Source organism: Parasteatoda tepidariorum, chromosome 9 (assembly GCF_043381705.1).
Source record: "Parasteatoda tepidariorum isolate YZ-2023 chromosome 9, CAS_Ptep_4.0, whole genome shotgun sequence".
In the NCBI taxonomy this organism is placed as follows: Eukaryota; Metazoa; Arthropoda; class Arachnida; order Araneae; family Theridiidae; genus Parasteatoda; species Parasteatoda tepidariorum.
In genome coordinates, this window is record NC_092212.1 from 11812461 (window position 1) to 11827252 (window position 14792).

The window sequence follows — 14792 nt, forward strand, 5'->3', positions numbered from 1 at the left end:
TATATATATATATATATATTAAACCTAACACATCCGATCCTTGTGTGTTGAAAGTGTAACCATACAATTTTTAATTCGAACTATGTAGTAGTGAATTAAATAAAGACGACTATTTTTTAACAACGCACAAATAAATTGCTATAAATATAGTTTGGCTACCAGTTTTATCTTTTTTACCCTGATTATCGACACCATGAGGTTGCATATATGACTCGCCCGTCTCGAAGAGGTTAAAAAGAAGTGTAATAATACAATGCCAGACCTGCCAACTTTTAATCCCTTCCATTATCATTTTTCCCAGTGGTATTAAAATGGAATTAAAACTTCAATTTTAAGCAAACAAATGCGTTGTATTTGAAAAAAATTAAGTTTACAGCCATGATAGTAACGCATATTAATATATAAACTTAATTTTTGTAAGAATAGTTGTGATCAAAATCATTTAAAAATTAAATTTATAAAAGAAAAAAATAGCATATATTTACTACCACTTTAAATATGAAAATAAAATCTCCCGCAAAATGCGGGAGAGTTGGCAGGTATGCAATGCAGAGATGCCAACTTGCTCCGGAGAGTGGATAAATATTTTTCAGTGGTACTCTTTTAATCTATGATTCTTGGTTTAGTAAATTAGATTCATAGAGTTTTTACTATCCACTACTTCTAAATAATTCAAAGGATTATATGATATGCCAAAGTATTATATGATTAACCAAATTCATTTTTTTTAAATTTATTCTATATAGTTATATAGATTTTATATGTTGTGTATCTACATATATTTACATTGTATATATTTACATTATATATATATTCTAATATAAGTTTTTTTTAAATTTATTCTAATATCCTGACTTTTTTAATGGTTCCTTTCAAAAATTTCGCTTGCTTTTTGTTTTGTTCTACAACAAGGCCTTAAAACTATTTATGCTCACAAATTGATCTTAATAAAATCATGAAAGAAATGTGTGGAAGTAGGGAACTTGATCAAACAAGAATCTTTCAGTACATACATTTTAAGTGATTAATTTCAACCTTTGAAAAGTATAACTGTCTTACGCCCAGAAACAAAAATTATCGGATGGGAAAATCATGGGGTTGGTGAAAGTATTACCTCCTACATCAAAAAGCTTCCACACGGTTTTTTATAAGTAGTCTGCGCAGACTATTTAAAAAGTGAACCTGCTGCGCGCTCAAACCCAAATTGTAGCTTAAAAGCGTCTGAGAGAAATTTGTCATATATATTTGAGAATGGAATCTGTAATGGTAGACAAGTAAATGAGACAAATCAATCATATTCATATATTAACATGTTCACGCCGGGTGTTGCTCCTGAAAGCGGGACGGAAAAGAGAAAATACTGGTAGAAGAACTATTTCAATATTAGATAATATTCGGGAGGATTTAATATAATCTCAACAATAACAATTCACTGTAAAGAAATTTATCACGTCGAAGAAGCAATTCAATATAAAAATTGCATCCGTTTAAAAACTAACGGTAGTTATGGATTTTTATTATTCCCGGAAAAAAACTAAAAAATGAAATTTATTTGTTACCAGTTTTTACTCCGATGCGCCGCCCGATGAGACAATCTTGCGTGACCCACCGGTGAGTCACCCCGGCGTGAACGTGTTAAACAAATTTTCAGACATATATTTGCTGCCAATTTCTAATTTCTACTAGATTTTCTATGAAAGGGCTCTTTCGCAAACTGGTTTACCATCATAGTGGTCTGATCGGACTACCTACAAAAAACCGTGTGGAGGCTTTCAGTTGAAGGAGGCGTTGGTGAAAGTCAGCGAACAGAATTCGTTGGCCCATATCAAATAAAATATTCGACGAAGCCTAAGCTGAAATCAATCATCTCTGTTAAAGAATGACTTTAGATAACCAAATTAAAATGCAGATGCAGTAATAATTGTTTTTGTTTCAGAACAATTTCATCAAAACATCCAAGTATTCTTTGGTCACCTTCGTGCCTCAAAACTTGTTTGAACAGTTCCAACGTTTGGCCAACTTTTATTTTCTTTGTCTCCTCGTCCTCCAGGTAATTTTTTTTTATTGTATTTTATTTTTGGATCGATATTTGAAAAGAAAGCAGATAGCAAAAATCATTTACGCTTATTTATTGATATCTGTAAAGTACTCAAAATATTTTAAGTAAACCACATCTAAAAAAATATCTCCCGTCTTTGATGAATGGCTTGGAAGAATCATCCAAAAGTATATTCAGGGCAGAAACTTTGCAGGCTGTCTGCACACCCTGATGAAGTGCTGTCTTGCAAACACACATTTTTATTTTATTTTCATTTTTAAAGATTTTACATGTTTCTGGATTATATAAAGCAAATTTGGTTTTAGCTGCATTAGGCGCTTTTCCAATTTGATTTAATGTTGTAATTTTTTAATATGTTTACTTACCTTTAGTGTTTCAACATGGCTTTTGAAAATTGAATTTATTTTTTGATTAGATTTGTAGGAAAATATAATATTCTGGCAGTAAGAAAATTTATTTTTCTCTTTTTTTTGGGGGGGGGACGGAATTAACCACCCCTAATTGCCACCTACTTTTTCATCACAATAACATACATTTTGTGTAATATCTCTCACAAATCACCGATTCAAACTTACAGTAAATCGACAGTTAATCAAAATATAAGTGTATTTTTATTACAAATACATTTTGGTGTACGTAAATGTCTCTGATTTGCAAAATTAAATTTTTCAAACTAAATTAAATGCAAAATTAAAAACTGCTTCGCAAAATTAAAGATTTAAATTGTAAAGTTACAATTTTTTGTTAACTTTTTGAACCCCAATGTTTCGCAGAACACTGGAGTTCCGTGAAAGAGCTCAATATGTTCCAAGAGTTAGGATTTTTTTAAACAGTATTAATTTTTGAAACCTTTAATCATAGTTAGATATTTATTTAACATTTCTATCGCCTTTATGAAATTAAAATGTTAGCAAAGGACAAACGGCAATCCTTTTTACTTTAAAAATTGAGTTTTCTCATAACATTATATATAATTAACTATGAAATGGACATGCAATTCCAAAAAAGTGCATTCGTTTTTCTCGTTGCGATTTTCATATCAAAAGAAAATAACTAGATTTGTTAACAAAGACATATATTTCCCTTATACAGTGAAACCTCCAGGAGTGGCCTCTGTGTAGCGACCTCCTCTATTTACGACCACTTATGGAAGGCACAGAATTTTTTCCATAGACTTCGTGTTGAGGAAAATCTTTAGGAGAGACCATCAAAACCTCTCCCAGCGACCGGGAAAACCTCTGCACCAAATGCGGAATAGGTCAAATAAGAAAACACGAAAAAATATCAAAACACAAAAGATTAGCCAAAACCAATTAGTAGATTAAATATTGTGTGTGGTCAAAATATTTGTGTGAGTTTCTTAATAAGAGATCTCTTTCTGACGATCCCTGAAAGAAAACTAGGATATTATGCTGCAGTCAGAATGCGCTAAAGACGAATGCTATCAATGATTTATTTTTAGAATTGAAAGTTACATTAGAAATAAAATTTTATTTAGAAAAAACTAAGCTTCTCAAACAAAACAAAAAAACTCTTCTTATTTTTTAAACCTAACTAATTTTTATGATATAAAAAATTAAATGAGTTAAATTAAATAGTTCTATTATTCATTACTGGTAAATTTGTTTTTACTAATAATTGTATCGTTAGGGATCGTTTTTATTGACGCTAAATTTTATTCATCGATCTGGTTTTCATGAAACCAACACAAATGGTATTTTTTCACACCAAGGAAATGACACAGACTGAAATTAAAATCGTTTGCGAAAACTCATGTACCCTCGATAACATTTTAAAGTCAATGGAGGTAACCTTTAAGAACGACCAACTACCACTAAATACCATTTTACTGTGGAACGTAGAGTGGTCGCTCCTGAAAGGTTCCATTGTAACAATGTTTATTGCAGTTCTTTTTAGTTTTCATTTTAAAAAAACACGTAATTTTGCTTGTTTTATTCATTTTCCGCTTATGTATCTGGCGCCAAACGCAAATTAATAACTAGACCAGATACAGCTCGAGGATTGACGGACATAAAATCTAATATTATATTATAATAGGATGGAAAAAGAATGAAAAAATATCATTCCTCTTATAAAATATTTTCAAAATAAAGTATTTTATTGATTAATTCGTTCACAATTGCACTTATATACTTCATCTACAAAATCGGGGTTCCGCCAAAAGAAGTTTCATTTCTTAGTGATCGACAGTCGGAAAAAATTTCGAGCCCTAAAGAATCAAACATGACTATGTATTATTTTCCAGTTTACGCAAGTCTTAAGGTCTGGTTTCTTAGGACTAGCGACTTATCTGGGCGTCAGCGGGACGTCAACGTCCCGCTGACTCCAACAAAATACTGGTTTGTTAGCTCAAGGCCTGGTTTCTTAGAACTAGCTCCTTATCTGGGCGTCAGCGGAAAATTGATGTAGAGTTAACTCAGAGTAGTTAACTCAGCGTGAGCAGTCCATCCAACGCAGACATTATCTCTCATTGCGCATGCGTTAATAACGTAAACAAATATTTATTTTGAATTTGTATTGATTTTGTTTTTGTCGACCAGTGTTTTAGAGAACAAATAATGACTTTCTCCAAGAAAAAACACATTATAGCTGAGCTAAATGAAGAGTGCTATGATTAATGTCAAAATCAGAATCTTGGCTGATTTCAATGTGCCGTTGGATGTTGTCCGCCATTGCTTCTGTGGTTAACGTCACGTTGTAATCCAACTGCAGTTGAGTTGGACGGCAATTGTAGTTCAAGATGAGCGTTCGATGACGTATACTATCAAACTCACAAATGGACCAATCAGAGGTTAGCGCTGATTTCCAGCTGACGGCGTCCTGTCCTAAGAAACCAAGCCTTTAGACAAAGCCTCTCAATGGAAAACTATTCGGTGCAACAATACAATAACAATAGGTCAAACATAAGCACTTCGGCAATCCATTAGAAATGTAGCTATCAGTTTTCGTAATAATAATTGTAAAGGTTGTTAATAGTTAATTCTGTGTTGCAGCTGATACCTCACATTTCTTCCCTGACTCCGGTCACCACTGCAGTGCCTCTAGCGGTTGTACTCACAGTGACAGCACTAAAAGATGCCATCGATGACTTCGTAAGTATCTTCCTGCTTTTTTTGCCATCATAAGGATTCGGGTGACTCTGATTATGAACATTGGTGACATCCGTGGCTCGCAAATAGGTACTTAATAACTGTCGTTGAATAGCCGACGCAATTTTTCGGGTTCACGACTACTAACGTTCAAGTTCGTAGCCTTGTAATTTTGAACCTAATCCAGAAGGCAAGGGAACTCCTGGATGAAGTATTGGGAGAAATTTGCCTTCATGGAGGACTTTTTTAATGGAACTAACCAGCATTTGTGATACAGGAAGTGGAAAACCATGAAAATCTCAAACGGTTAACCTGACGGCAAGGGGACTCAAGCCCATAATCCGTCTGCTAATGAGAATATTTTACCTCACCACTGTGATCGGTGCAAGCCGGGTGCGGAATTCATATTGACCAGCCCTCCCTGGGATTCGAACCCTTTCACCTCTTTGAAAAACGAAAGCTCGATCCCCTGAGCTAGCACGGCTCACAAACAGGTACTTGCAATTAATCACATGATCGTGTTAACATTACAGCTTTCAGGTAGCAGCAATTGAGGTAATGGAATCACGATGATTCCAGCTACTGCCAACTTCAATGATTACGGACTATGATATTTCGTGATAAAGGAAACAAGTTCCGATTAACGGCCGGATATGACATCACTAGAGCATCGTCTAATAATAAACTATCTATAATTATTTATGTATATTGAACTGTTTATAATTATTTATTATTATTTATTTCCCTTCCCGCTGGCTTTACCTTATACGATTAAGAAAACATGTTTTGCGAATTGCATCCCATCGAAATAAGTATTAACTATATTCAGTATCATTTATCATAATGCTCAAGATAACTCCAAATAACCAAAAATGATCATACTCAATAATTTTCTCTCGTGCATATCCTTTTTATTGGACCGTAAAAAACTTATTTCCACATTAGCAATAGTAAGTATATTGATACTTATATTTAGTATCTTTCAAAAAACAGCAATTTTCATTATACCAGTAGTACCTGTTAATAAAAATTATTTAAGTATGATTGGAGCCATTTTTAATATGGCGATTTCGTCACGTTTCTCCTAGACAATTATGTACATTTTCTCACTTAATTTATCTATTTAGTACATTTTTATTTCAATTTGTACCTATTATCTGAATTACTTTAGCATGATTTGCGTCAATGACAGTAAGGCAATTTTTTACAGTTGTCATATACGAATGAGTACTTTTTCTCTGTTAATTTAATATTTTAATACAATTATTTTTTCATTTCATCTATTACCAATAATGAAACTTAATTAATTATAATCGTCTATAATTAGTAACAACACTATTATTTTTATAATCGCTATATTTTCGGGAGAGTTATCGTTATTTTTGTAATGTTTGGCTTGTTATTTTCTTCTGTTTCGCAGTGTCTCCGAACATTTGTATACCATCTTTGGTGCGAATTGGCTCAAAATTGCGGATTTATATTAGGTGCATACATACACATAAACATTCTGCTACATTTATATAGATTTATTTTACGATTTTGATGTTTCATCGAACTAAACTGTTAGAAAAACATTCCCCAAATTTACCAAATTAACCTTTGATTATATAGTTAAATGGCCGACTGGACTGTGTAGTGGTCAGGAAGCTGGCCTCATATCAGAAGAGTCCAGGGTTCGAATCCCAGACAAAAACATGGATGTTCTTTCATTCTCAGTACCATCTGTGTACGAAACATGTTGTCCCTGAAAGAGTGGCCAACAAATCTGGCACTTGAACCAAATGAACGAATGAAACTGTGAAACAAATGGACAAATGAAAAGGCACTATGAAATCAGCAATGAGCAAACGGAAGATTTCGATCGGCTGTACTACTATTTTCTTCGAAATGCAGCTAATTAAAACAATAATTACTATTTTTTAAATGTAACGACTGCAAATTACTTTTGAAATGTAGTCAATATTTCACAGCTTTTTTTGGAGACGAACTCTGCTGGAGAACTCATTTACACCTATGCTCGAAACGATTTTGAATAAAAGAAATTAGCTTATTTAAACACTGAGAAATTATTAGGAAATATTTATTCGTGTTTACATCAGCCAGTTTTTCATTCTAAACCATTTTTTGAGATTTTGTTCTTTGAACCTTTACTTTTTTTCGTGCCTTTTTTAACAGCGAATAATCAATTTTAAAAAATGGTTGGAAATAATCAAACACTTTGCAATTTTATAAGTGTTTAAAGCTCTTTTATTTACTCAAAGAAATAAAGTACATCAAAAATAACAAAGAAAATATGTTTCTTTCCATTGAAATAACATTGATTTTTTTAAGTGTATATTCGCATTTGAAGGGAGGCCAAAGTGATAAATTAGCAAGTATTCGTAATGGCTAGTTAAGATATTAGTAACATGTAATGTGTCTTTATGTTCAGCCACAGGGGAATTCTTATTATATCTATTGACGAAGAAACAAAGATTTGTTCCAATAAGATTCGAAAAATTTGTTGCGTTTGAATCTTGTTTTTTTACTGAACTAACATTAAAAGTAGTTGCCAAAAATTGCTACAAACAACTTTTTCTTTGCGTCACACTGCTCGCTAACCTACTTTTTTAAACTTTAGCACACAAACTTTAGTACAAACTACAAAAAAAAAAAAAAAATACCACCTACAGTAGTTTCGCTACTTGTAGCTTGCTACTTTTGACCACTGAACTAACCATTGTTTAAAATCATAACAATTAGAGCTTAATATTTTTACTTAATATGCTTTGTACTATTTTTTTACCGACCGATATTAAGACATCTTTTCAATATTTTAAATATTTGTTTACACTTTTATTCTTTTAAGTAACATTGCGGTGCTTTTGAGTTTTGTAAAGTCAGACATTCTCAAATTATTAACATCGATAGCCTTTTTAACACATATGTTAATGGAGAACATCATTGTGATTATCATGTTCTAATGTTAATTTTTAAAAGAATGCGTCGTATTAGGAATTTTTCTCCTTTCAGACCGTCGCCAATAGCCCATTGTATAGCTCTAGTGCGATGTAAATAAAGTGCCTACCTATAGTTTGTCTATAGAGCGAACTCCCTACGCCACGTAGTCTAAGGCCGTCCGCTGCTATGGAAAAAAAGAAATAGCGCATTTCAAAAAGGGGAGCTTCTTTCTCCCCTGGTTCCCTTTCTCTCGTCAACCCGAGTCAAAGTCTGTCTTAAATAATGCCCAACACCTATACTTGAAATAATTAAACCTCTTTACCATAGCAACCGCCACTACTCCAGACGAATGACTAGGGGACAAGCTCAACCAATTTCCTTTGAAAAAAAAAATTTTCTACTTTGCGTGTGTTTTTTAATTCTTAGATCAATGCAATGTAAGTTATACTTTTTATATTTGCAGCAACGCCACCGGAGTGACAGCCAAGTTAATAACAGATCTTCACAAGTCTTACGTGAAGGTCACCTCATGGACGAAAGATGGTACAAAGTCCAAGTTGGGGACATCATCCGAATGGAGAATGACCAATTTGTAGCTGTGAGTCCTGACTTTCTTTGTGTTCAGATGCTCATAGATTTTTAAGACTGTTTTTCACTGGCTCTGACGTTACAATACGTCATATGAATGATACTAATGCTTTCTTTTTCGCAGGCAGATCTCGTCCTTTTGTCCTCCAGTGAACCCAACGGACTCTGTTACATCGAAACAGCGGAATTGGACGGGTCAGTTTCTTTTTTATTACATACTTCACTATAGCTACTTCTTCTTTTTTATTGACTCGTCAGACATTTGTTGGCCAAGACCATTTTTTTCCATTTTACCATACATTGTGAGGTTTTCCAATGAGGTGAACCGGGTTCGAATCCCAGAGATGGCTGGTAGATACGAATTCCACATCTGGTTTGCACCGACCACAGTGCTGACGTAAATATCCTCAGTTTTTGACGGATCATGGGTTAGAGTTCCCTTGCCGTCAGGCAAACTGTTTGAGGTTTTAGTGGTTTTCATCTCTGTGTAACGCAAATGCGGTTAGTTCCATCAAAAAAGTCCTCTACAAAGTCTAATTTCGCCCAATACTTGATCCAGGAATACCTTTGCCTTTTAGGTCAAAATTACCAGGCTACGGAGTTGAATATTGGTAATCATAAACTCAAAATTGCGTCGGCTGTTCAACGACGGTGATAAAATGTAAAGAATTAGCATGTTAATTCTTTTGCTACAGTTGTTCTTTTGTTAATTATTTTGTTATCTTTAAAATACCGTTTTCATAGTTGGGGATAGATAAAAAGGGATAGCTGGATTATTGGGAACGTACTTGTCTCGAGAAATCAATATTTGGCATTATAACGTAACGTTGGTAAGAAGAATTATTATTTTTCTACCATTTAATATTTTATGAAGGACTGTTAAGATACTAATATATATATTAACGTGATAGAGTTAAAACTTATTTTAAGCTGTCATATTTACCCACATTCGTTTTTCTTTACGATCTTTGATAAATTCTTCTAAATATTTGATTACTGTGTGTATGTATTTTTCCCTTCAAATGAAGTATATTTGTCTTGCAGAGAAACAAACCTGAAGTGCCGACAAGCTATTCCAGAGACAGCAGAATTGGGGGAGGATCACAACCTCTTTGGTAAATTCAAAGGTAATAAAACAATACTTTTAATTCTTAGTACATTCTTGTTATAATAATGTGAAAAAAATCTCAAAACAGTTGCACCTCCATTTGTTGTTGTTGTAGTTCATTTACGTCGCACTTGAACTGCACAATGGGCTATTGACGACGGTTTGGGAAACATCCCTGAGGATCCGAAGACATGCCATCGCAAATTTGATCCTCTGAAGAGGGGATGGCACCCCCGCTTCGGTAGCCCGACGACCTGCTCGTGAAATGGAGCACTTTACGGTAGAACAGTTTAACGAGGACCAATACCGCACACACTCGGTACCTACGCAGACTGATACAAGTGGTCACCCACCCGCACACTGACCGCAGCCAGTGATGCATAACTTCGGTAATCTGTTGGGAACCGTGTCCTAACGATCTGTCCACTGCGGGACTTTAATTCTTAGTTAGCTTATTATGATGATATGAAAATATCTGTCATCATTCTTACGGAAATCTTAGGTAATATTATGTATATTTCTTCTTCATTATATTCTAGAACTTTTTAAGCATGTTCATATGTTCCAATGAGGAATCAATTAATTTCAGTTTTTTCCCTGCGCTTTGCTTTATTATACCGAGCAATATTAAAATCAAAATAAAACTAAACGATAAAACAAATTATTTATATATATGTAAACAATGCAGTATCTATCTTTTTTCTATCAGTTTTCTAAAAATTGTTTTTAGCTTTCATAGCGTTTGCAATAGGTAGAAACCTGTTGTCAATCCATTTTTCTCGAAATCAATCGTAAAGCATTGTTTTTTTTTCTAAATTGCAGGGCAAATTACGTACTTTTATTAATCTAAGTTGTATAAGTAGCTAAATAGACTAATTAATTACTTAATGGTTCAATTTTCATTTTGTCACTAAATATTCTCTCAAACACAGCTCATTTGAATAGGTTCAAGCAGTAAAAAAATAATTAAACGTAGAGTTAATCAAACAGAATAATAATTAACCAAGACACATCAAAGAACATCTGAAAAACGTTTTATAACACTAATGAAAATAATTGATGCCCAGGGAACTTTTTGAAGTTGCTGAACATTGAAAATGTCATTGTGGGTGAACGCAGCTTTTTCAACAATGCATATTAATTAACACGTTGAGCGCCACGCTAATTTTACATGTCTTGCCCGTCAGGCCACAACGGTAAATAACTACTAACTAAATTTGCAAACATTCAACAAATTTTGATAGTTTTTAAAAGTTTAGCTTTTCACATATAAAAAAGTGGTAAATTATATAATCCTTCGAATTGTTTAGAAATAGTGGTGGATAAAAACCTGGTGAATTGAATTTATTAAATAAAGAATCACAATAATAAAGTAAATTTTGAATAAATTTTCTGCAATTCCATAAATGCAAATTTTATAGTTCTATATCACGTTATACGCTGTCAGCCAACTGTTTTTCGCGGCTTATGTGAATGGTCAGTATCAGCCACCGGTGGTTGACGCAGCCTGAATGTAATTTCAGAGTCAGCCACCGATGGCTGAAGCGGCGCTCAACGTGTTAAGAGCTTTTTAAATTATCATCATCATCATCGAAATATAACTGGGCGCCTGGTGGTTCTTTCTGGTATTTGGAATGCAATGAGCTTTTTAAATTAAAACTTTTATCAAAAGTTATTAACAAAAGTGGTTTGTTGTATAACAGCAAGTATTACATGTGAATTTTTTTTAGTTTCTCAGAAACCAAACTTATAATATTTAAATACGTTTTCCCATTTTTTTAAACACCAGCTTTCGATTTTTGTTAGATTACGTGCTAACTAATGTCAGCATTTAACTAAGACTAGGATTTTTTACAGTAATTGTAAACTTATTAGGAATAATAATAATATAAAAAATAACTTTTAAATTATAAAACGGTAGAAGTTTAAAGTACTTTTTTAATTTATTATGATTAATATTTTAATTTATTATGATTGATTAAGTTCATCGACAAACACTGCATTCGAAAACTTTTTAAAAAATAAACTTTGAGCGTTTTAAGAACATTCATTAACACATCAACGTCCGTCATTAATATTTAAGTTTATCGGCAATATATTTTAAAACGTTTTCAAAAATATATCTAAGCGTTTAAAGAACAAAAACAGTAAAAAATTAACATTCGAATTTATGAAGCTGCGAAATCTTAACACTACCAGAGATGCCAGATTGCTCCGGACAGCACATTACCAGAGATGCCAGATTGCTCCGGACAGCACATATATATTTTAAAGTGGTAGTTAAGCAATTGTGATTCTTAATTCAATAAATTCAATTTAGTAGATTTTTATCCACCACTATTTCTAAATAATTTATAGGCTTATATATTTTACAACTTTATCGTAATTATGTCATGCTATGCCTTTTAAATAGCAAGCAAAAATAGTTAAATATTTGTCAAATTTACTTTGTAGTTAATTACCGTAATTTTAATTATTTTGGCATGTCCGGAGCAGTTGTCATCTCTGCACTACCACTACAACTATTAAATAATTATATTTTAATGAAAAGTTTCAAGAAAAAATTGAGAAAGTAACAAAATTTTTATACGTTTACATAAATAAACAGAAGAAAATTGGCAGTTCGTTATTACGTACAGAGATGCTAACTGCTCCGGACACGCCAAAATAATTTAAAAAACGGTAAATGACTTCAAAGTAAATTTTGCAAATATTTGACTACTTTTGCTTACTTTTTAAAAGGTATAGCAAGACATGCAAGCTATAAGTGGCGAATTATATAAGCCAACGAATTATTTACAAATAGTGGTGGATAAAAATCTACTAAATTAAATTTATTAAACCAAGAATCCCAATTGATAAACTATCACTTTAAACTATTTATTTTCTGTCCGGAGCAAGTTGGCAACTCTGGGTATGTAACTACAAACTAAATTCTGCAAATATTTGACTATTTTTGCTTGTTTTTAAAAGGTATAGCATGATGTAATTACTTGTTTCTTTATTTATAAAAAAATTGGGCACCTGGGCCGCGCAGAAGGCCAATATATACCTGCCAACTTTTAATCCCTTCCATTATGATTTTTCCAAGTGGTAGTAAAATGAAATTAAAATTTCAATTGTAAGCAAATAAAATATGTTGCATTTGATAAAGTATCAGCTGATAGCCATGAACTTGAACTTGAACTGAAGTTATTTACGCAGTACCTGTGTCCGCGAAGCGGACACTTCACTGCTTCATCGAAGATAGTGCCCGTGGGCGCCTAGAATAATGTCCTTAGGAAAAAATTTTTGAAGATGGCTAGGAAGAGTAGTTGGCCTGGTGGATAGAAGTGATGTCACTATGGCTTGTTTTCTGGTAAGAGGGAACGGAGAAGTTGAACCAGCTCCTCGTTTCGTAGAAGTTCTTGTACCTCTCGGAAGATATGAAGAAATCTGGTGGCAGTATAGTTAGCACTCCTGTGCTCTCTATTTTTTTGAGGTGGTTTTCGTCTTGGTCTCGCAACACAGCCTGTAAAACGGGCGGGATGCTCTCCCTTGCAGTTAATGCAAGTTGCAGGCAGGTTTCTTGGTTTAGTGCACTTGTATGTGAAATGATCACCCGCTCATTTCATGCAGGCTGGATCAGATGAGTAGTTCTTTTGTGTATGGCCAAATTTTTGGCATCGATAGCACTGTATGTCAAAACGACCTCCTCTAAATCGCTCTATCTGAACTTTAGATGATAGAATCTCTTTGGTGCTGAGGAAATCCATGTTCTCTGGGCTATCTGGCAGTATGATCAGAAAAAGGGGGAGGAGCTTGTATCCTTCGCTCTGCCTCTTCTTCAGTTGTTCCACTCTAATTGGTCGTCGACCATTTGCTGTAAATTCTTTCTCCAAAGTCTCTGTTTTGGAATCTTCTGATAGTTCATTTATGAGAAATTTAAGTTTTCTGCTGATCTTATGCAGTTTCTCAGTCTGTTTATGATCTGTGATCTCTTCTGCTGAATGGGCTGCAGGTGAGACTACAGGTTCGGGAATGTTGGTTGCAGGTGGGATGCTTTCTGAGGGTTCTGAAGGAGGATTTTTCTTCTTCCTTTTCTTCTTCTTTTTTGGAGGTTCGATTTCCTCTTTCTGTGTTTCTTTTTCTTGTTCAGATGGCTCAGGCTTTCCCTGTTGTTCAGCGGGATAACTATCAGTGATCTTAGTTGAAGGTGTAGGAACTGGCTGCTCTGGCTTTGTTGGCTCGATTGGATTAGGCGTCATTTCAGATTCCATTGCCTCAGGGGGGAGTAATTCTGCCTCGGCTGCGGGCTCTTTCTCCTTCATCTGGTCATCTGTAGTGGTGGTAGTTTGCGAGTCTTTCCCAGGTGGTGGCTCCATAGTCTTAATGGAAGAGAGCTTCTTCGGTCTGGCATTTAAGGCTTGAATGGCATGAAAGGCTCCACCGGCGAGACCCAAATAGTATCGATCCTGTGTTTCGAGGAAAGTCTTTACGTAAATACTGCTCAATCTATTCATTTCTTCAACATCAGATGTAATCGATAGTAGATGATCTTTAATCTGATAGGTGTCATAATCACTAGGCGGTAGAAACCGTTTGTCTAACTTAATTGCAACATCAGTAGATAAGGTCCGTGAGCGGCCGGGAGGGCTAACCTTCCCGCCGCGGGCAGTACGATGAGACATGATTTGAAAATCATTTAAAAATTAAGTTTTTAAAATAAAATATAGTATATATTTACTACCACTTTAAATATAAAAATAAAATTTTACGCCAAATGCGTAAAAGTTGACAGGTATGCCAATATCCCATGCATCATGAAATAAAATAAAAAGTTAAAATAAAAGACGTTTGAGTTTAGCAGTCTACGAGGTGGCTGTTAATGTAATTACAATAAATTGGTGAATCATATAACCCTACGAATAATTCAGAAATAGTGGTGGATAAAAATCTGCTAAATTGAATTTAATAAATTAAGAATCACAATTGATAAACTACCACT

General features: G+C 33.9%; 1 protein-coding gene and 1 long non-coding RNA gene across 2 annotated transcripts in view; one reads left to right on the plus strand and one right to left on the minus strand.

Annotated features, from left to right (window-relative positions):
- LOC139426352 (uncharacterized) overlaps positions 1 to 14792 on the minus strand; it is a 329054-nt gene that overhangs the window by 118578 nt on the left and 195684 nt on the right. The window lies entirely within an intron of this gene.
- The window catches only part of LOC107445874 (phospholipid-transporting ATPase ID), a 132846-nt gene that overhangs the window by 65306 nt on the left and 52748 nt on the right, over positions 1 to 14792 (plus strand). The window contains exons 4-8 of the mRNA XM_043047456.2: positions 1937 to 2050; positions 5074 to 5172; positions 8573 to 8707; positions 8822 to 8892; positions 9742 to 9824. Of these exons, the coding sequence (XP_042903390.1) occupies positions 1937 to 2050; positions 5074 to 5172; positions 8573 to 8707; positions 8822 to 8892; positions 9742 to 9824 (502 nt within the window). The remainder of the gene's footprint in view (positions 1 to 1936; positions 2051 to 5073; positions 5173 to 8572; positions 8708 to 8821; positions 8893 to 9741; positions 9825 to 14792) is intronic.